This window comes from Heterodontus francisci, chromosome 6, assembly GCF_036365525.1.
Source record: "Heterodontus francisci isolate sHetFra1 chromosome 6, sHetFra1.hap1, whole genome shotgun sequence".
NCBI classification, from domain to species: domain Eukaryota; kingdom Metazoa; phylum Chordata; class Chondrichthyes; order Heterodontiformes; family Heterodontidae; genus Heterodontus; species Heterodontus francisci.
Window position 1 is genome coordinate 113,046,206 of NC_090376.1, and position 23,669 is coordinate 113,069,874.

The 23,669-nt window shown below is 43.1% G+C and overlaps 1 protein-coding gene across 1 annotated transcript in view; it reads left to right on the top strand.

The window, feature by feature from the left end:
- Window positions 1-23,669, top strand: part of LOC137371007 (uncharacterized protein C3orf85-like) — a 67,155-nt gene that overhangs the window by 14,097 nt on the left and 29,389 nt on the right. Inside the window, exon 3 of the mRNA XM_068032907.1 lies at window positions 1,864-2,000. Coding sequence (XP_067889008.1) covers window positions 1,864-2,000 — 137 coding nt within the window. The remainder of the gene's footprint in view (window positions 1-1,863; window positions 2,001-23,669) is intronic.

Consider the following 23,669-nt stretch of genomic DNA (forward strand, 5'->3'; position numbering starts at 1 on the left):
TGGCAAATGCAGCGGGGTGAGAGGCTAGTGATTGGTTTGTAAGGATATGACATTAAAAGATGCATTCACTGACCTTGACCTTGTGAGGTCACTAAACGTCTTCCTGCACTGCATCCAGGTCCTTGGGGCTCAACTGCTAGCATTGACCATGATGGCTACCTGTTCCCAGGAGGAGAGTAGAATGTAGTAGTGTATGTAGTAGCCAACAGAATGTTTTTTGAGAAACAATTTGTGGCACAAACATGTCATAAAAAATGATAAAATCACTCAAGGTGGTGTGCATCAATATTTTACTCATTTTTTATTTACAAGGTCAACACTTAAAATGCATACACATTTACTTTGGCAATTGGTTGGTTGCATTTTTGGAGATTTAGGACACTTTTTTGGGGGAAATACTGCTGTCTTTGTTCGATATTTCTTTTTCTTTTATGGATTTACTTATAAATCGTTTTAAGTATTTTGGCAGAGCATTCAAATAAAAGCAGGACAAAGATAGCATTGATTTTTGGGTAAAACCTCAGCATTCACTTGAATTGGGCTGTGTCCAGACTAACCGAGAGGAAATGTCTTGGTCAATGTTACTGCTCCTGTTCATTATCCAGAGACTCCTGATGGGAAGTGTGAAGCATGTGGATGTTGGCTGGTCACCGCTTTTAACTCAGCTCATATTTCCTACAACATAGCTTATTGATCCTTCCCGTACAGGCTGGCACATGGAGAATGGTAAGTTGGACCAAGTATTGAAGAGCTGCCAGGGCCTATAGAATTTTAGCCTCACTGTAACCTCAGGAAAGGGGATGGAAAATTACTGGTTACTGAGCTTTGGGAGGATCCATCACTTGGAAGATCTTTCACATGTGGGTATACTGGTTCAGGTGCTCTCTTGGCCACAGTAGATGCTACCTGCAGTCTTCTGCCAGTAGTCCTACAAAGGACACATGGGACATTTGAAAAGTAATATCCTGGAACAGCAAGGAGGACCGTATCTGGTTTAACAGTGAATCCATGGACTAGAAGGTCAATCTTCTCTGCCAATTGTACTCAGTCCAACAGCATAATTGGACACATGTTAATTGCATTGTTGTGCAACCCAGTGATCCCAAACTGCATATGGGGATAGACACCCACTTTTAGTAGGTTCTGGGATACCATATCAGTGTAAGACAAGCAATCTGATATGTTTTTGGGACCCTCCACCTTGTTTGGTGCAGTCTAGAGAAGGATACTGTGATGAGTAGAAGGCCTTTCTGCCCTTGGCAGCACAGTGTGGAATTAGATCTCTGGGTGGCATATCTTGCTTGAGTAAACACTCTGGTAGTTCCTTTAAAAAAATGTAGTTCAGGTAAATTTAACTGTATAAGTCCTAAAATCTGCTGCTGGTGCAGACTCTCATTTGGCAGCAATAGAGATCAGAGAATTAAGACAGAGTCCAGCATGCTCAATTTGCACCATTTGCACCATTTCCTTGTTTATTGTCTCTTATTCCTGAAGGCACTTGTTGGTATACTTTTCCTAGCACTAGGTACTCTGCTACCTTGACTAAGTGGTTATTCTTTGTGTGTGAGTCAAGATAGGATATATTAGCAAGATATTTGACAGTAGAGAGCATCTCAGCTGAGCCCATTCATGTTCTCATCCAATTCCTGTGCCCACACATGGTTGGAAATCCTAACTGATATTTCCCTTTACCATCCATTGTATCCAATAATCATGTGTCTAACTGATGCTGAGCTGAGACCAGCTATCTCAGTACAGATTGGGGATCAAAGTCCATTTCATGGTGAATATCATATACTTACTAATGCTTCGATAGATGTTTTTGTTGTACAATTGATGTCAGTAATATTGTCTGTTTGGCAGGGGTTGCAGCTGCCCCATTTTTGGCTGATGAAGAAGCCCAGCACTTCATCCGAAACAAAAGGCAAACTGATACAATGCAAGGATACTGGGACCCAAACAGTGCAAATAATGTGTGGGGAGTCACTCAGGCAGAACAGGTAAGGCTTGAATTTTATCAAACTCTTATCTGGTTGGATGAGATAATACACTTGCATAATCTTCAGAATTATTTATTTAGAGATACAGCACTGAAACAGACCCTTTGGCCCACCGAGTCTGTGCCGACCAACAACCACCCCTTTATACTAATCCTACATTAATCCCACATTCCCACCATTCTCCTACCACCTACCTACACTAGGGGCAATTTACCTATCAACCAGCAAGTCTTTGGCTGTGGGACGAAACCAGAGCACCCAGCAGAAACCCCCACGGTCACAGGGGGAACTTGTAAACTCCACACAGGCAGTACCCAGAACTGAACCCGGGTCCCTGGAGCTGTGAAGTTACGGTGCTAACCACTGCGCCACGGTTTATTTTCCTTCAGTTTACTTTAAAATCACAGAAATCCTGAATAATTTAGAGAATCAATCCGACAGTGTGGTGGGCATACCTCTAGCACATCGAGCGGAGAGGATTGCGCACCCTGGAGAGGAATTATCGGTCTGGATTATCCCCAGGAGCTGTGTTAGGACAGTCATTGTAGTCATTTTTAGTATTGAATGAGGAAGTATATAAGACCAATCCATGGGGGTAATTGTCATAACTGGAGATATAACATGTGGTAATCGTAGCACATTTAGAAGAAACAGGTGATTATCTTTCCCAAAGCTTTCCACCAATGGGGATTTTTCTTCACATCATGTCTTGTTCTGCTGCAGACTTATTGATAGGGACTGACTGCCATGATTAGTTAACCAGTTCATTAGTTTTTTCATACCAGAATGGATTTTTTTTTTGTCTAACAGTGCCCATGTTCTTGTGCATTGCAACCTATTTTAGATGTATTCTGCAGCAGAAACTGCAGTGGATTTCATTGTTTCAACAATATTGTTGTGTTTCACAAGGAAGTGTAAGGCAAATGCAACTTGTTAAGTTGGCAGCAATAAATCTAAGGATTTATTCAGCGATCCTGCGCTTCAATGGGAGGCTTGTTGGACAGGAATGAAAGTTAGGGAATCGTCCCTACATTATGGTGGCCTTATCGTCAAATGATGGGGGTTGAATAGCTCAGTTGGCTAGGCAGCTAGCATGTGATGTAGAAAGATGCTAACAGCCTACGTTCAATCCCTATACCAGCTTTGTTAGTTCATGGAGGCTTGCCTTGCCCCATGCTTAAAGAGTGGTGACCTTCAAGCTATACATTACCAACTGTTTCTCTAATGGCGAAAAATGCCTATGGTTACAATGGCAATCTCTAAATTATGCTTCCTGCTGACCACTGAATTATGTGTTCATTTCCACTAGGAAGTGACATAGTCCATCCTACTTTTGACTACACATCATTACTGTGCTAGAATGGGCCAAGCACATGGGAAAATAGCAGATCTGCTAAATGCCAATATATTGAGTTAATCGTTTAACTGTTAATAAAAAATAAATGTAGTTAAGTGGCATTCGGTCTTGATAATCTTGTTGATTGAAAATGCCACTCCTAAGATTCTGACAGCGCTTAGTAAGAGAAGACACAGATTGACTAATTCACTGATTTGGCACGCCTTGTAAGAAGTCAAGCTTAAATGTAGCCTGTAGTGGCGATAGGGTTGCATCATTGTGTGCCTCAATTCTCCAAACTGTGCTGTTGTCAAGTCAAACTCCCAGTTGGGAGTGCAGAATCACATTTCTTTCACTTTTGCTGTTCTTGGCAACTCATATGATTTTAAAAATATTTGAATTATTTTGAGCAGCAAACTTTTAACATCTATGAGTTAATATCTATCTAGTAATATCTATACAAACATTTACTAAATATTGAAGAAGTGTGAAAATGAGTTCATGTTTCTCTCAATTTTAAAAGATTTGATATACCCTTCACTCATTGTTTTCGTGGACATACAAAAATTAGTTGCAAACTCAGTGACAAACAGCACTAACTGCATCCACACATAATGGGGTAAATTCAGTATTCCCATTGTCATGTTTCTGACTCATTTTCCCTTTGAGCGCAGTTTCCCCAGTGGAATTTACAATTCAGCTCACCTCAGGAGATGGGAGTGGAGACAGTTTTGTTTAATTTTATGCAGATGAGATATAGCAAATACCCTTAGCCTTATGAGCCCATTATTTCTCTTGCTGGAGGTATGAATGATGTACGTAGTCTTTCTAATCTAATTGCATTTACTTGGAACTTTTTTGTTATTTTTGGCTGATATCCTGGAACTTTAAGGAAATGTGAATGCCTCTGACGTACAAACATACAAACATATGAATTTGGAGCAGGAATAGGCCACTCGGCCCCTCATGGCTGATCTGATTGTAACTTCAACTCTACATTCCCGCCTACCCCGATAGCCTTTCACCTCCTTGCTTATCAAGAATCTAACTACCTCTGCCTTAAAAATATTTAAAGACTCTGCTTCCACCACCTTTTGAGGAAGAGAATTCCAAAGACTCTCAACACTCTGAGAGAAAAAATGTTTCCTCATCTCTGTCTTAAATGGGTGACCCCTTATTTTTAAATAATGACCCCTAGTTCTAGATTCTCCCACAAGGGGAAACATCCTTTCCATATCCACCCTGTCAAGCCCCCTTAGGATCTTACATGTTTCAATCAAGTTGCCTTTTACTCTCCTAAACTCCAGCAGATACAAGCCTAGCTTGTCCAACCTTTCCTCATAAGATAACCGGCCCATTCCAGGTATTAGTCTACTAAGCCTTCTCTGAACTGCTTCCAATGCATTTGCTTCCTTGCTTAAATAAGGAGACCAATACTGCACACAATACTCCAGATGTGGTCTCACCAATGCCCCTGTATAACTGAAGCATAACCTCCCTACTTTAGTCTTCCATTCCCCTTGCAACAAATGACAACATTCTATTAGCTTTCCTAATTACTTGCTGAACCTGCACACTAACCTTTTGCGATTCATGCACAAGGACACCCAGATCCCTCTGCATCTCAGTCGCTCACCATTTAAATAATATGCTTTTTTATTCTTCCTGCCAAAATGGACAATTTCACATTTTCCCACATTATACACCATTTGCCAGATCTTTCCCCACTCACTTAACCTATCTATATCCCTTTGTGGCTTCCTTATGTCCTCTTCACAACTTACTTTCCTACCTATCTTTATGTCATCAGCAAATTTAGCAACCATATCTTCGGTCCCTTCATCCAAGTCATTTATATAAATTATAAAAAGTTGAGGCCCCAGCACGGATCCCTGCGGCACACCACTCTTTACATCTTGACAACCAGAAAATGACTTATTTCTGCCTACTCTCTGTTTCTTGTTAGTTAGCCAATATGTTACCAGGTACACCATGAGCTTTTATTTTCCATAATAACCTTTGATGTAGCACCTTATCAAATGCTTTCTGGTAATCTAAGTACAGTATATCCACTGGTTCCCTTTATCCACAGCACATGTTACTTCTTCAAAGAACTCCAATAAATTGGTTAAACATGATTTCCCTTTCACAAAACTATGTTGACTCTGCCTGATTACCTTGAATTTTTCAAAGTGCCCTATTATAACTTCTTTAATAACAACTTCTAACATTTTCCCTTAGACAGATGCTAAGCTCACTTGCCTGCAGTTTTTTGCTTTCTGTCTCTCCCTTTTTGAATAAAGGAGTTACATTCACTATTTTCCAATCTAATGGAACCTTCCCCGAATCCAGAGCATTTTGGAAAATTAAAACCAACACATCAACTATTTCACTAGCCACTTCCTTTAGCTCTAGGATGAAGTTCATCAGGACCTGGGGACTTGTCAGCCCGCAGTCCAGCAATTTGTTCAGTACCACTTCCCTGGTGATTATAATTTTCTTGAGTTCCTCCCTCCCTTCAATTTCCTGATTTGCAGCTATTTCTGGGATGTGACTTGTATCCTCTATAGTGAAGACCGATGCAAAATACCTGTTCAATTCATCTGCCATCTCCTTATTTTCCCTTATTAATTTCCCAGACTCACTTTCTATAGGACCAACACTCAGTTTGTTAACTCTTTTCTTTTTAAAATATCTGTAGAAACTCTTACTATCTGTGTTGATATTTCTAGCCAGCTTTCTCTTGTACTGTAATTTTTCCCTCCCTATCAATCTTTTAGTCATACTTTGCTGTTCTTTATATTCTGTCTAATCGTCTGACCTGCCACCCATCTTTTCGCAATAATATCTTCTCTGCCTCAAACTGAATGTAAAATTCAATCATATTATGATCGCTGCTACCTCGGGGTGCCTTCACAATGAGGTCATCAATTAATCCTATCTCATTGCACAATACCAGGTCCGGTACAGCCTGCTCTCTGGTTGGCTCCAGAACGTGCTGCTGTAAGAAACTATCCCAAAAACATTCTATGAACTTCTCATTTAGGCTACCTCTGCCTATCTGATTTTTCCAGTCTATATTAAAATCTCCCATGATTATCACTGTGCCTTTCTGACAAGATCCCAGTATTTCTTCCTTTATACTCTGTCCTACCATGTGGTTACTTTTAGGGGGCCTGTACACCACTCCCACAAATGTCGTCTTGCCTTTATCATTTCTCACCTCTACCCAAACCGCTTCTACATCCTGGTTTCCTGAACTTAGGTCATCCCTCTCTAATGTGCTAATATCATCATTAATTAATAGAGCCAGCCCTCCACCTTTTTCCTAGATTCCTATCCTTCCTAAAAGTCATGTACCCTTCATTATTCAGGTCCCAATCTGCGTCACCCTGCAGCCATGTTCTGTAATGGCTATCAGATTGTACTTATTTATTTCTATTTGCACTGTGCGGATCTTGTCATGCCAGCCATGCGTGATGTGGATCTCCAGAAGTGTGGTGCATGCTGAATGAAGACACTCACTTGCACGGAGATGCCAGTCTCAACATTCGCTATCGAGTGGCCGGCCTAGGTCCCTGCTAGCTCCAGTGCTTCCTCCTCAGCCGTTAACAATGGTCATATATCTGGAATTCCTCTGCCAGTCCTTGAGGTCTCCCTGTTGTTATTGTCCCGTTTGTTCTGCAAGTGTAAAGAGGGAGATAGTTGAGAGAACAGTTATGCTTGTCCCCTGCAGAAGTGAAGCCTCAGGGCGATATTGATGAAAACACACTAGTGCAAATGCAGGGCTGGCAGCCTTTTAAAAATGGTGCCAGCACCTGCTCCAGCATCAAGTGATGTCATGAACATCATAGCCATTGTTACCCCGCCACGTGATGGGGGTACAGTCACTGCCATTATGTTAAATGGTCGCTGACGTCACAAGCGGGACTGCAGCCATTTTGCACATCTGCCGCCACCTCCAGTGGTGGGATAATGAAATTCAGCTCACTGTGTGCAGTTTTGGTCTTCATATTTAAGGAAGGATATACTTGCATTGGAGGCAGTACAGTGAAGGTTCACTAGATACATCCCTGGGATGAGAGGGTTGTCCTATGAAGAGAGGCTGAATAAATTGGGCCTATATTCTTTGGAGTTCAGAGGAATGAGGTGGTCTCATTGAAACTTGCAAGATTCTGAAGGCGCTTGACAGGATAGACACTGTGAGGTTGTTTCCCTGGCTGGGGAACTGAAAACATGGCACGGTCTCAGGATAAGGGAACGATCATTTAAGATGGAGATGAGGAGAGATTTCTTCACTTAAAGGGTTGTGAATCTTTGGAATTCTCTACCCCAGATGTTAGTGGATGCTCCGTCATTGTATATATATAAAGCAGGGATAAACAGATTTTTGGTCTCTCAGGAAATCAGGGATATGGGGAGCAGGCGGAAAAGTGGAATTGAAGCCCAAGATCAGCCATAATCATATTGAATGGTGGAGTAAGCACGATGGACCATATGGTCTACTCCTGCTCCTATTTCCTGTGCTCTTATGTGCATATGTCTCCCTCTGATTGTTTGGGAGTCTATCGTACACTCTCACGAATGTGATTGCCCCTTTTTTGCTTTTCGGTTCAACCAATATGCCGTTATAGGAGAGGATAGGAACGTAGGAGCAGGAGTAGGCCATTCAGCCCATCGAGCCTGCCCCACCATTCAATATATCATGGCTGAACATCCACTTCAATGCCTTTTACCCACACTATCCCCTTATGTCATTAGTATTTAGAAATCTGTCAATCTCTGCTTTAAACATACTCAATGACTGAGCTTCCACAGCCCTCTGGAGTAGAGAATTCCAAAGATTCATAAGCCTCTGAGTAAACAAATTTCTCCTCATCTGTGTCCTAAGTGGCTTCCCCCTTATTTTGAAATTGTGTCCCCTGGTTCTAGACTCCCCAACCAGGGGAAACATCATAGCTACATCTACCCTGTCTATCCCTTTAAGTATTTTGTAGTTTCAATGAGTTCACCAATCATTATTCAAAACTCTAGAGAATACAGGCCCAATTTCCCCAATCTTTCTTCATAGGACAGTCCCACTATCCCAGGAACAAGTCTGGTGAATCTTTGTTGCACTCCCTCTGTGGCAATAATCTCCTTCCTAAGGTAAGGGAACCAAAACTGCACACAGTACTCCAAGTGTGATTCTACACAATTGAAGCCATACTTCACTACTCCTGTACTCCTCTTGCGATAAAGGCTAACATACTATTAGCCTTCCTAATTGCTTGCTGCTCCTGCATGTTAGCTTTCAGTGACTTATTCGCAAGGACACCCAGGTCCCTTTGTACATCTACACTTTCTATTCACTTACCATTTAAGAAATACTCTGCACATCTACTCTACCAAAGTGGATAACCTCACATTTTTCCACATTATATTCCATCTGCCACGTTCTTGCCCACTCACTTAAGTCTGTCCAAATTCCCTTGAAGCCACTTTGCATCTTTCTCACAACACAGATTCCCACCTACTTTTGTGTCATCTGAGAACTTGGAAATATTACATTTGGTCCCCACATCCAAATCATTGATACATATTGTGAACAGCTGGGGCCCAAGCACTGATCCCTGCGGTACCCCACTAGTCACAGCCTGCCAACGCGAGAATGACCCATTGATTCCTACTATCTACTTTCTGCCTGTTAACCAATCCTTAATCCATGCCAGTATATTACTTCCTCTCCCATGTGCTTTAATTTTGCTAACCAATGTCCTGTGGGGGACTTTATCAAAAGCCTTCTGAAAATCCAAGTATACCACGTCCACCGACTCCCCTTTATCAATTCTGTCATTAACATCCTCAAAAAACTCCAACAGGTTCGTCAAACATAATTTCCCATTCATAAATCCATGTTGACTATTCCCAATCAGATCATTATTATCCAAGTGTCCATTTATCACATCCTTTGGAATAGATTCTAGCATTTTCCCAATGACTGATATAAGGCTAACAGGTCTGTAATTTTCTGTTTTCTGTCTCCCTCCCTTCTTAAATAGTGGGGTGACATTTGCAACCTTCCAGCTAACTCTTTCAACACTCTTGGATGTAGAATATCAGGTCCTGGGGACTTATCAACCTTCAGCCCCATTAATTTCTCCAATACAACCTTCTTACTAATATTAGTTTACCTCAATTCCTCATTCCCCCTAACGCCTTGGATCTCTAATCCTGGGAGATTTCTTGTATCTTCCTCAGTGAAGACAGACACAATGTAATCATTTAGATTCTCTGCCATTTCTCTATTCCCTATTATATAGTCTCTTGACTCTGCCTGTAATGGACCCATATTTGTCTTAGCCAAACATTTCCCTTTTATGTATCTGTCGAAGCTTTTACAGTCCGTTTTTATATTTTTTGCTAGTTTACATTCATATTCTATTCTCCCTTTCTTTATCAGTTCCTTGGTTCTCCTTTGCTGTATTCTAAAATCCTCCCAATCCTCAGGTTTACTCGTATTTCTGGCAACTTTACAGGCCTTTTCTTTTACTCTTATACAATCCTTAACTTTCTTTGTTATCCACAGTTGGCTGCCTTTACTTTTGGGGTTTTTATGCCTTGAAGGAATATATAGTTGCTGTAAACTATGTAATATTTCTATGTAATATCTCATTTGTTGGTCCTTCTACCACATCCTCCCTCCTCAAAGCTATAATTGTTGCTTTTATCAATATTGCAAGCTCACCTTTTTTTTATCCTCCTCTCTATCTTGTCTGAAAATCCTGGAATATTGAGCTGCCATTCCTACCTTTCTTTCAGCCATGTCTCAGTAATAACTATAATATCATGCTCCCATGTGTCATTCTGTGCTCTCAGCTCATCTACCTTATTCCCTAGACTTATTGCTTTGAAGTGTATACCACTTAGCACAGCCAAACTATTTTGTTGTCTATTTTCTAGCCTTTGTTTCCTCTGACTTCCAAACATACATAGTAATTTTCTGCCTTCCATTTCCAACTTTTCTTCTCTTCCTTCTGAATCTACTCTCAGGTTCTTATCTCCCTGCCAAGCTAGTTTAAACCCTACCCAACAGCAATAACAAACCCCCCTGCAGGTCCCACCCCACCCAGAAGTGGTCCCAATGCTTCAGGAATCCTCAGGAAGCCCTCCCTCCTCCACCACCTTTCCAGCCATGTATTCATCAGCTCTGTCTTCCTAGTATTCACTAGCACCGGGAATAATCTAGAGATCACTACCTTTGAGGTCCTGCTTTTCAATCTCTCTCCGAGCTCCCTAAGCTTTGCCTTCAGGACCTCATCCCTCTTTCAACCTATGTTATTGGTGCCAATATGGGCCATGACCTCTGGCTGTTCACCCTCCCATCTCAGAATATCCTGCAACCACTCAGTGACATCCTTGACCCTGGCACCAGGGAGGCAAGGTACCATCCAGGAGTCACATCCGTGGCTGCAGAAGCACCTATCTGTTCCCCTCACTATCAGATCCCCTACCACAATTGCTCTTCCTCCCCTATCGCCCATCCCCGTACAGCTGAACCACCCATGATGGTGTGGACTTGGCTGTGCCTGCACTCCCGGAGGAACCATCACTCATCAGTATTTTGCCAGTTGTACTGCATTGTAATTAAGAAGAATTGTAATCCAAACATTGCTTTGTCAATTAGAGGGAGAAGAACTTGAAGGAGCTCCCTTTAAGAATTCTTTAAGAATTTCAGCTGTGCAACTAATAATTTTCCATCCATTAATTTTAAGGGTAATAAAATTACAGCTCGCTCCTCTGATTTCTCAAGATATACACCCCGGCAGCTCTGCTTTCTGTCAAATCATGAATCTGCATTGGGTTTCAGGCACTACAGAGATCAAGAGTCAAAAATGCTTATATATTTTGCAACATGCATGTTTCAAAGAGAAAAGTGAAGGCCATAAGGCAATGTAGCAATTCGGTAAGATGAGCCAGCTATAACAGGAAGGGACAGAAATTGTAACTGTAATAGCGCATCAGTGAATAAGGTCAGATCAGGGAAAAGTGGTAAAAAGTTCAAATTAAAGATGCTTTATCTGAATGTATGAAACATTCGTAACAAGATAGAATAATATTAGATTAAAAGTTGAGGCTTATGTATTGCCAAGCAAACTAGTAAGGCTGCGGATTGCTAGAGTTTTAAAAACAAACAAAGGATGACCAAAACATTGATAAAGAGGAGAAAATAGAATATGAGAGTAAACATAGCAACATTGGTTGTGATCTTCCAAAATTCCCTAGATTGTGGAACAGTCCCAATGGATTGAAAATGGACAAATGTAACACTGCTATGCAAGAAAGGAGTGAGTGAGAAAACAGGGAACTACAGGCCAGTTAGGCTGACATGAGTTGTCCTGAAAATGCTGGAATCTATTGTTAAGTAAGTGGTAACAGGCTGTTTAGAAAATCATAATATGATTAGAGAGTTAATGTGATTTCATAAAAAGAAAACTATGTTTGACAATCAATTAGCGATTTTTGAGCATGTAATTGGCAGGGTAGATCAAGGATTAATTGTGCTCCTAATTTTGCAGTGGTTAAACTTAAATGAATGTGAAGTGGGGATTGCTGTGAATGGAACGCAATGACCTCCACACCTTCTACTCATAGCTGTCAACAAGTGAGACTCACACCAAAAGTGGAATACTTGAAAATTTACCCATTGAAATCTTTAAAGAGTGTATTTGGTCTTCTGTACATGTTATTGTTTACACACTGTGCTTTTCCAGCTTCTTTTATCCTACTGGGACATTGTGTGGAAGGTAAAACAAATTTGGAGATATTTGTGTTCTTTTCTTCTAACCATTTGAACTTCTTGTTGATGACATGTCTCAGTGACAATATTTTTTGATCTTTAAATATTGTACTCATTGGACTGGAGTTTACGTTGGGCGAATGGGAGCTGGCCACCGACATAAAAGTTAGTGGCGAACCCGCTTCTGTCTAGCCCGGGGATCTGTCCCGCATTTTACGGCTCCCAGGGCTTTAATTGTTATGAGGCAGGACATCCACCCGCCAATCATTGGACCGGCAGCTCTTAGCCCCAGCAGCGCCACCGGGAGCGGTGGCCACTTTTGGGACCGCTGTCCAGCCAAGGACATGGAGCCAGGACTGCAGGTAAGTTTGGGTTGCGGTTGGGTATTCGTTCGGGCCCTGGCAAGGCAAGGCTGGTCGTTTGAGGGGAAGGAGGGCATCTTGGGGCCTGCGGGTGGTTGGAAGCAGGGCTGGCCCTCAATCGGGCACCCTGTGGTTGCGGAGAGGCCGACAGCTCTCACTGGACGGCCTTTCCCGGCTCCAGGACGCCCGCTTGTCACAGGTAAAATCCCCGTGGAGGCGGGTGAAGGCCCTTAAGTGTCCATTAAGTGACCACTTAAGGGCCTTGATTGGCCTGGGCTGGGCAGTCTGTTTCTCACGCCCCCTACACACCCCCCACCGGCCCATGTAAAGTGGGGCGGAGGCAGGAAGGCCTCCCGGAGCCTCCCGCTCAATTTTACACCAGCGTCCCCACACCATCCGGCTCGCTGGGGTAGCATAAAATTCCGGCCATTATTTTTTCCCTGGGGAAGTGTTAATAGTTTGAGGAAGCTTGGGAACCTTAACAGATTTCACTATCATTGTAAATGCCCCCTCCAATCCAGCTATATTGCTTGGCTTAGTTAGTAGCAATCTCACCCTTGGGTCAAAGCCCATAATGTATGCTGAAACTTCAGTGTAGTTCTAAGAGTCAACTGCGCTGTCAGAGATGCAGTTTTCAGGTGAGTCATTTAACCTTGTCTGTCTATTCAGGTGGCTGAGATAAATGTAAAAGAACCATGGCACTTTTATGAAGAAGAGAAGGGACTTCTGCTGTCATTGCCAACATTTTTCCATCAACCAATATTACCAAAAACAGATTATATGGCAATTCAGTCATTTGTTAGTTGTGGGACTGATCTGTGTACAGTTTGGCTGCCAATTTTGCCTACTTAGCAACAGTAATTGCACTTCAAAAATGAATCTGAAACTGTCATCACTAATTATGAAGTCTTTGTTTCAGTATGTTTGTTTCCTGCAACATTTTACTTCTTTCAACTATCATCAAAGTATAATCTAAAAAGTACACAAAGTGAATTGAAAACATGTATTAAATGACAGGTAAAGGTGAGTAAAAAGCATGAAACAGGATACAACATTATTCCACATGTGCAAGCAAGCAACTGAAAGCATCAAAACTGTTTCAGTCCTTGGCCTTCCTGCTCTTCTGCCACTGTTCCAGGCTTGACTTTCTCTTGAATAAGCCTACAGCTTCCCTGTGTTCCTCTATTGGTATCCTCCAAAGGGCTCATCGAGGTACTCATCGCTGCTTTCTTAAGCGCAGCAACTCCAACTGCCCCATCCCACTCTCCCGCTGATCTTCATGCCTAGCGCACCTGTCGGGAGCTAATCTTGCCAACCTCCCTCCCATTCTGCTCACCCCTGCCAGGACTGACACAGTGGACTCTGCCATCAGATCAGATATCACTGCCTCTCTCTGCGTCTCCCTCCAGAATGTCCGATCGCTTGTGAGCAAGGTCCTTGCCATCCATGAGCTTATTGCGCATGATTGCATCTACATTATGCTGTTGAAGAAACCTGACTGAGAAACCTGACACTTTCCCCCCTAATGAAGCTTCCCCACCTGGCTGTAACTTTCACCATTAGCCCTTCCAAAGAGCCATGGTGGCAGTGTAGCTCTTACCAGCAAATCACACATTGGCCAGAGCCCTTGCTTAGGAATATAGGAACATGAATAGGCCATTTAGTCTCTCAAGCCTGTTCCTCTGGCACCTGCTTCTCCTTTGAACATCTCATCTTGTTCTACCCCATTTGTCTCACATTTAAAACCTTAATTTTTTTCTGCCCACCCAAGTAACGTGCCAAGTTTCTCATGAAGATACCTTCACTGCTTCCCTCCCTCAGTGTCTACACCAAGTGACATGTGATTTCAACCCCCATCTCAGTTCATCATGAACTGTCTCCTCTGAGCTCACTGCCTCCCTATCCTCCCTAAATCTCTCCTTCAAAGTAAACTCCCCAACCCATATTCATGGCCATCCCTTTGTTAATTGTATATTAATTGTATTTAATTTTACACAGCTAGTAGGCATTAACTGGGCATTCACTTGAGCCCCCTATAAATAGACAAAGACTAAAACTGGTTGTTCAGGTACGGATGTGTATGCTTGTACTGTAAATAAATACAGAAGTGTGTAAAGATCAGTTCCAGTTCTATTCTTCACCAGCTGGCTTTCTGAAATTGAACACTTTTGACTTTGCCATTTCATATGGCATTGCTACTCCCTTCGTGTCAATCACAGGTAAGGACATCTCTTAATTCTTCCTTGTATGCCTACCCACCCACATCCCCTTCCCCCTATCAAGCTCACTTCCTCGTGTCTGCCCCTGGATAAAATTCTCTCCCAAATCACCTACAAATGCACTTTCGAATTCCATCTGTCTAGCCTTTGGCCCTCCAGTCACCACAACATTTCTGCAGCTACTGATCTGTTTAATCACACCCTCACCTCCACCTTTAATGACCTGTCCCCATTAAAACCATTACTCTCGCTCCCCATGATCATATTCCCTGGTACAGCCATCATCTTTACTTTACCAAGGGACGCAGACTTGAACCGATATGGTGGACATTCATCGGCAGATCTGGCTGGACCACATAAAGCACTATTGGTCTTGTTCTTGTTTGCCAAAACTGCTCACTATTTCAGGATCATCCTGGAATATAAAGATAACCCTTGGCTTCTCTCACTACAAACCATCTTCTTAAGCACCCTGCCTCCTCCACCCTCTCTCCAACAACAATTGCAAGGAGCTCATGGACTTCTTTGCCACAAAGATTGACACCATCCATTCAGCTGCCTCTGTTATTTCCTCCCTTCCCTCAGGACATTGGGCAAAACTTCCCCTCAGGCTCCTCCCTGCCCTGGCTCTGAACTCTCAACCTTATCCAGTCTATCTCAACCCTATCTAGTCATACTGCCCTGTTGCCCTTTCCGAGCTCATATTGTCCGTGAGACCACCTCCTGCTCCCGAGACCCTATTCCCACAAACGGCTGGCCACCCAACTTCCTGCCCTCAATGTTAGCTGATGATTTTGACAGTTCCCTTTCCTCAGGTACTGCCCCCTCCCCTTCAAATCTGCTGTCATCACCTCTCAAGAATCCCACTCTGGATACCTCTGTCCTTGCAAACTACTGCCCCCATTTCCAACCTCCCTTTCCTCTCCAAATTCCTTGAACATGCAATCAAACCTGCTGACAAGGGTGTTACTGTCTTTGTTTGGCAAACTGACCTCTAACTAGCAGAGGCTGAATGCCAACTGTCTAATGCCTCCTCCTATCCACCATTGAACATCAAGCCATCATTCCCAAGGCTATCACTGACCTAATTTCCACCAACCTCATAGACCCCTAACCACTTCTGACTCCTTCCCAAGATACATAAACAGGTTGCTGCGGTAGCCCCATCATTTCAGCCTGTTCCTACTCCATTGAACTGGTTTCTTCCTATTTCAACTCTATTTTTTCTCCTCATGTCCAGTCTCTTCCCACCAATATCCACAGCCCTTCTGATGTTCTCCATCACTTTAACAGTTTCCTGGCCTTAATCATCTCCTTTTCACCAGAGATGTCCAATCTCTCTACATCTCCATCCCCCACCTGGACAGACTGAGGATTCTCCGTTTCTTCCTTGAATGGAGACCCAACCAGTCCCCATCCACCACCATACTCCTCCACCTGGCTGAACTTGTTCTCATTTGAACAACTTCTCCTTCAACTCTACTCACTTCCTCCAAATGAAAGTGTTGTTATGGGAACCTGTATGAGTCTTAGCTATACCTGCCTTTCCCTGGGCAATGTGGAACATTCATTGTTCCAAGCTTACTCCGGTCCTCTCCTGTTTCCTGCTCTTGCCCCGAACTGTAAAATCTTATCAACTTTGCTTCCAATTAGCCCACATTCACATGGTCCATATCTAACTATCTCTTGCCTTCCTCCACTTCTCTGTCTCAATTTCTGGGTATAGGCTATCGATCAATATCTACTATAAGCCCACTGACTCCCACAGATACCTTGATTACGCTTCCTCACACCCTGATTCCTGTAAGGACTCAATTCCATTCTCCCATTTTCTCCATTTCCATCGTATCTGTTCTGACAATACAACCTTCTTTACCAGTGCTTCCAATGTGTCTGCCTTTTTCCTCAGCCCCCACCATGGTTGACAGGGCCCTCGACGTGTCTGTTATATTTTCCACACTTCTGCTCTTACTCCTTTCTCGTCCCACTCCCAGGGCCATGATAGAGTTCCCCTTGACCTCATCTTTCACCCCACCAACCTCCACATTCAACGGATCATGAACCCAAGTTTCTGGTCGCCTGCCATTTTAATTCCCTGCCCCACGCTCACTCTAACCTCTATGTTCTCAGCCTCCTACACTGTTCCAATGAAGCTCAACATTAGGTCAAGGAACAGCACCTCGTCTTTTGATTAGGCACTCTACTGCCTTCTGGACTCAACCTTGGTTCACAAATTTCAGATCATAACCTCTGACCCCATTTCTTTTGCTTTTTGTGTTTCTTTTGTTTTCGGATGATAGCTGTTGGTGATGATTCTGCTTTTCCCATTTACACCTCATCTAGATCCATCTTTTTTTTTCTTTATTTGTCCCAAAACCATCTCCTTTTGCCTTGCACCATCATCCCTTTTATCATTTAAATCTTTCCTATCTTCCCCCTTATCACAGACTTTCCCTTTTGTTCTCCCCCCACCCCCCGCCTACGCCCACCCCACCCCCAATCAACACTTTCCCTGTCTCTGTACTTTTATAAAAACCTGTTACAACTCTAACATTTTCTAGTTTGGATGAAAGGTCGTCAAGCTGAAACATTAACTCTGTTGCTCTCAACTCAGATGCTGACTGACCTGCTGAGTTTTTCTGTTTTTATTGCAGATTTCCAGCATCCGCACTATTTTGCCTTTGACTTTGAACATGTTCTCGCTTCACAAGTCCGTGCCCATCTCTCCCGCAACTCCATGATTGAATCCCTCCAATTAAGCTCTTGCCCCTTCACAATATTAAAATAATCATTACCAAAGTTGCAAATGGCATCCTTTTTGACTGTGCCTGTGGTAAACTCTCTCTCCTCATTCATCTTGTAATGTCTGCAGCCTATGACATGGTTGACCACACCATTCTCCATCATCCGGTTGGGTGGGACTGCCCTTGACTGATTCCATTCTTATCCATCCAATCATAGCCAGAGAATTACCTGCAATAGCTTCTCTTCCTGCTGCTGCGGCATTACCGCTAGAGTCCCACAAGCATATCCTTGGGCCCCTCATCTACATGATGCCCCTTGGCCAATCATCCAAAAATACAATAGATTCCACATGTATGCTGAGGAAATACACCTCTACCTCACCACATCTCTTGACCCCTGCACTATCTTTGATTTGCCACATTGCTTGTCCAATATTCAGTTCCTCCAACTAAATATTGGGAAGACCAAAGCCATTACTTTCAGTCCCAGTCACAAACTCCATTCTCTAACCACTGACTCCATCCTTTTCCTTGGTAACAGCCTAAGGCTGAACAAAACCATGTGGAACCTCAATGTCCTATTTGACAAGATGTCTGCTCCGTCACCAAGAAAGTCTACTTCCACCTCTGTAGCATCACTCGATTCCGCCCCTGCCTCAGCTCATCTGCGATGGAAACCCTCATCCACATCTTTGTTATCTCTAAACCTGACTATTCCAATGCTCTCCTGGAAAGCCTCCCATCCTCAACCCTACACAAACGTGAACTCATCCAAAACTCTGCTGCCCATATCCTAACTTGCACCAAATCTCATTTACCCATCACCGTTGTGCTCACTGACATACAATGGCTCCGGTCTGACAATGAATTGATTTAAAATTCTGTTCCTTGCTTTCAAACCCCTGTATGATCACACCACCCCATTTCACTGTAGTATCCTCTGCCTTAAAAGCCTTCATGATCTCTGTGCTGCTCCAATTCTGGCCTCTTGCACTGATTTTCATCGCTTCACCATTGGCAGTCATGCCTTCAGTTACCTAGGTCCTAAACTCTGGAATTCCCTCCTTAAATCTCTTTGCTTCTCTGTTTCTCTTTCTTTTAAGATGCTTCTTAAAGCTTACCTCTTTGACCAAGCTTTTGGTTAGCTGTCCTAATATTTGTTTTCGTTCAGTGTCAAATTTTGTTTGAAAATGGTCTTGTGAAATGCTTTGGGACATTTCATTATTTTAAAGGTACTATATAAATGGAAGTTGTTGAAATACTGCAAGGCCTAGGAAATTCAAATAAATTAAAAAAGGTGCAGAGGACAGTTATTTCAAAAATGGTGACAGAATCAGAGAATTGTAAAATCATCAAATGTTGTAGCACAGAAGAAGGCCATTTGTGTTGAACTGGAGAACAATAAAGGGGGAATCACATTACGTACGGGGAGTGTATTCTAGACCCCCAAACAGTCTTAGGGAGATAGAGGAGTCATATGTAGGCAAATGTCTGAGAAGTGCAAAAACAATAGAGCAGTAATAATGTGGGGTATCAATTACCCTAATATTAACTGTGACAGAATTAGTGTGAAAGGCGCAGAGGGAGCAGAATTCTTAAAATGCATTCGGGAGAATTTTTTGAGCCAGTATGTAGCAATCCCAACAAGAGAAGGGACAGTTCGAGATGATGTTTTGGGGAATGAAACAGGGCAGGTGGAAGGAGTTTAGGAGAACTTTGGTGGAAGTGATCATAGTTCAGTTAGATTTAGGGTAGTTATGGAAAAGGACGAAGATAGACCAGAAATAAACGCTCTCATTTGGAGAAAAGCTAACTTTACTGGTTTTGTGATTTAGCTAAAGTGGACTGGAAACAGCTACTTGAAGGTAAATTTGTGCCAGATCAGTGAGAGGCATTTAAGGAAGAGATAGTGAGGGTTTAGAGAAGTATGTTCCCTTAAAGAATAAGAGTGGAACTAGCAAATCGAAAGCTCCCTGGCTGTCAAGGGGCTTAAAGGAGAGAATAAAAAAAAAGGGAAACTTATGAAAGATTCCGAGCGATCAATACTGCAAAAAAACGAGAAGAGTATAAAAAGTGTGGGGATGAAATTAAAAAGGAAGTCAGAGAAGCAAAGAGTGGGCACGAAAAATATTAGCAAGTGAAATCAAGAAAAATCCTAAAATTTTTATAAATACAAAAGAGCAAGAGGATAACCCTATCCCTCTTGATTGAGGGTCCATAACTAGGGGTTATGATTTAGGGTAAGAGGCAGGAGGTTTTGTGAGGATTCTAGGGGAAATTCATTTCAGCCAGAGGGTGGTGGATGTCTGGAACTCACTGCCTGAAAGGGTGGTAGAGGCAGAGATCCTCATAACATTTAAAAAGTACTTGGATATGCATTTGAAGTGCCGTAACCTACAAGGCTATGGACCAAGAGCTGGAAAATGGCTACTTGTCAGCTGATGGGCTGAATGGCCTCTTTCCATGCTGTAAATTTCTATGATCATTCATTATTCCTGTGCCAGATCTTATCTGAGAGCTATCCAATTAATTCCCGTCCTCTGCTCTTTCCCCATAATACTGTAATCTTTTTTCCCCATCATTTATCCAATTTTCTTTTGTATGTTACAAATGAATCTGCTTCATCACCCTTTCAGGCAGTGTGCTCCAGATCATGACTCGCTGTGTAAAAAAATAATTTCCTCATTTTGCCTCTGGTTCTTTTGCCAATCACCTTAAATCTGTATCCTTTGGTTACTAACTGTTCTGCCACTGGAAGCAGTTTCCCTTTATTTACTCTATCAAAACTATTCATGATTTTCAATATCTCTATCAAATCTTGTGAATTTGTAACCAAAAATTAGAGTTTAAGTTCAATAAATTTCAACCTTTCTTCTTTAAACCTAAGAAAGCCTGTTTGTGCTGGTTTCTTTGCCTTATATTGGGAAAGCGGCGAACAAGATTTAAAATTAAACCCTGTTACAGTACGACCAGGTGAAGGCTGAAAGGGAACCCTAGACCTCTTTCTCACCTGGTCGTAACAGAAATTTGGGTGCTAGGGTCCGGAGTTGACCCACAGACAAATGAGAGAAATTGGACGTGGGAAGCCAAATTGTTCCCAATCAAAAATGAGCAAGATTTCAGTACAGGCTTTCTTGTGGTTGTGTGTGCTTGAATACTAACATGTCTGCAACTGAAGCTGGTAGCTCTCCAAGCCAGTGTGAAGTAACTTGTCTATGGAGTAGTTGAGGAAAATGCCTGAGAAGTGTGGGAACACTGTGCATGGCAAGTCTAGGAAGTCTGAACTCCTAAGGCTAGTGGCCAACCATTTTTTCCTTGACTCTGAAGAAGCAGAAACACGGCTAGAAGCAGACTCTCAACAGAATATTGTTAGCAAAGATACAGTTGGAACAGAGGAAACTTGAATTTGAGGAGAGAGAGAAAGAAAGAATATTCCAGAAAAAATGCGAAGAGATTTGAAACGGCTTGAGTTAACTAGGGGGCGACAGAATAACCCCAGTGAAAGCATGACCAATATGGTGCGTAATTCAGAGCTGCGTACAGAATTGTTAAAACTAGCTCAATTAATTCCAAAATTCAATGAGGAAGATGTAGAAGAATTTTGTGTGTCCTTTGAAAAACTGGCAAGACAGCTAAAATGGCCAGCTGAGACCTGGCCTCTTTTACTACAAAGCAAGCTAACTGGAAAAGCCTTTGAGGTTTATTCCCTGTTGCCAGATGAGAGTTCATCAAATTATGGACTGACCAAAATGCTATCCTCGGGGCATATAAATTAGTGCCCGAAGCCTTTCGCCAAAAGTTTAGAACCCTCAAGAAGCAAGCTAATCGCACTTATCTGGACTTTGAAAGAAGTAAGCAGCTGGCTTTTGACAGTGACTGAGGGTTCTTAAAGTACAGCTCATCTATGAGAACCTCAGAGAGGTAATTCTGTTAGAGGAATTTAAACACTCTCTCCCACTCTCCATAAAGAGCCATGTAGAGGAGCAGCAGGTCCAGAGAGCCCAGCAAGCGGCCGTCCTGGCCAATGAGTTTGCTTTAATTTATAAGTCAGTTTCCCATGGGAGAACCTTTCCTAGACACCCCCACAAATCCAAAAAGGACAAAGGGTGGGAAGGTGATAGGAACCCAAGCAGTCCTGTGAGAGAAAGGAAAGCAGGAGAGACAGGGGGCCCTCCTCTAGCCAGAAAGGAATGAGCTGTGAGCAAGAGTGAGACCCAGAGACCTGTGTGCTTCCATTGTAATAAAGCAGGGTATTTAAGAGCTGACTGCTGGAAACCAAAGATAAAACCTGTAGGGGTAATCAGGGCACACCCGCTCAGTGAAGACAGGCACCTGATGGAAAACACAGCAGAACAAGCTGTGGCTTTAACTGCAGTAAGAGTGAGACCCAGGAAGATGAGTGCTGCAAGTGCAGAGAAATTTAATAGGGTTCCTGAGGGCTGTCAGGGTTTTGTATCTGAAGAGACAGTAACCTCATACCCCTCGAGTGGGGCAAGCAAGCCCATAGTGATTCTCAGGGACACAGGGGCCACTGGATCCCTTTTACTTGGAAAAGGCCTGACCTTTCCCCCAGAGAGTGCAGTGAACACCAGAATGGTGGTGAATGTTATTGGAGAGCAGTGTATGCCTAAACCTGTACACTGGGTACACCTAGAGTGCGACCTAGTTTTGGGACCAGTGTCCCTTGTTTGCCTGTGGATGGGGTTGACCTGCTCCTAGATAATGATCTGGCAGGGTTGGAGTGGTAGGCCCCCCCAGTAGTGAAAGAAAGACCACAGGAGGTCAGAGAGACAGGGCCATGGTTGGAGACGGGCCCCTGCAGTTTCCCTAAATGTGTAGTGGATCAGGCCATGATCAAACCAACTCCCCCAGAGGAGACTGCATTAGCACTGCAGGCATATGACCATGAGGTCTGCCTGTCCAAGACTTTCTTTGGAAAGTTAGGAGACCCAGCGAATGAATTAAATGGATTTTCCCTAGCTGAGGTTCAGTGTGCCGACCCAGTATTGTGAGAGTTAGCGCAGGCTGCCCAGTCTGAAAGTGAAGCAGATGGAGTCCCTGATTGCTACTATTTAAAGAATGAGGTACTGGTGAGGAAATGGAGTTCTCCTCACAGACCTGAGAGCAAGGAGTGGACAGTAGTTCACCAGTTAGTGGTGCTGCAGAGGTACTGGAGGGATATATTAAGAAGGGCCCACGAGACTACAGTGGCTGTACATGCTGGTATACGAAAAACCAAAGCCCAAATAAGACAGCAGTTTGACTGGCCAAATCTCCACAAAGATGTGATGGAGTACTGCAGGAGTTAACACATGTGCCAAGTTGAGGGGAAATCCCAACCTACAGTGAAACCTGAACCCATAAGTCCTGTATTAGGAGGGCCTTCCAGCAGAGGGCTGGTGAACTGTAAGGGACCCTGCTGACAACAAAAAGGGACAGGCAGGCAGGAGGCTGGCAAAAGATTCGACAGAGAAAGGGAAAAGTGACCAAGAGGGCAGTTTGAAGGAAGTCCGAGAGGAATCCCGGATGAAAACTCCTACTGGCCGGTCAGCCAACCCCGAAAAATGTGAAAAGATAGACCCCACATCCTTGTACATAAATGCAGAAACTAGAATCATCTCACCAAAGTTGCTAAAAGCAAATACAGGAACCTACAGAGACAAAGAAAGACTTTTAGGGGGCAGAGAAACTATGAGGGTGATGCCTCACCTAGTCGAAGTGCCACAGGGGCATGCAGTAGAGTCTACACAAATACTTGCAGGCAGGAGTGCTCTCTGGCACAAAGTGGAGATTAGCAAAGAATCCTCCCCCACAGTCAAACCAAAGAAAAGTCAAAAGCCTTTACATGACTCCGCAAAGCACTGAGTTCAGGATAGACCTGCCCACTACTGACTCTCCTGAGAAAAAATTCCAGCTTAGGGCGAAGTAAATTTAACTCCGCCCCCACCCCACCCCACCCCTTTTCAGATCTCAACAGGAACAAAGACCCAGGGCAGCCCAGGAAATGGTTTAACAGAAGAGAAACTTCCCCATAAAAAGAACCACATGTTTATTGGGATGCAAAAAAGGGGGCAATTAAAGCAGCACTGGCACCAAGAGAAGACAGGCTGTAATAAGTTTTAGGATTTATGAATGAATGAGAGAAATGCATGTTTTTTTCTTTATCTTACATTTTTCTCGACTCTTTTAATGAAATGCGCCTTTTCTCAAGTGGCATTTAATTCCACTG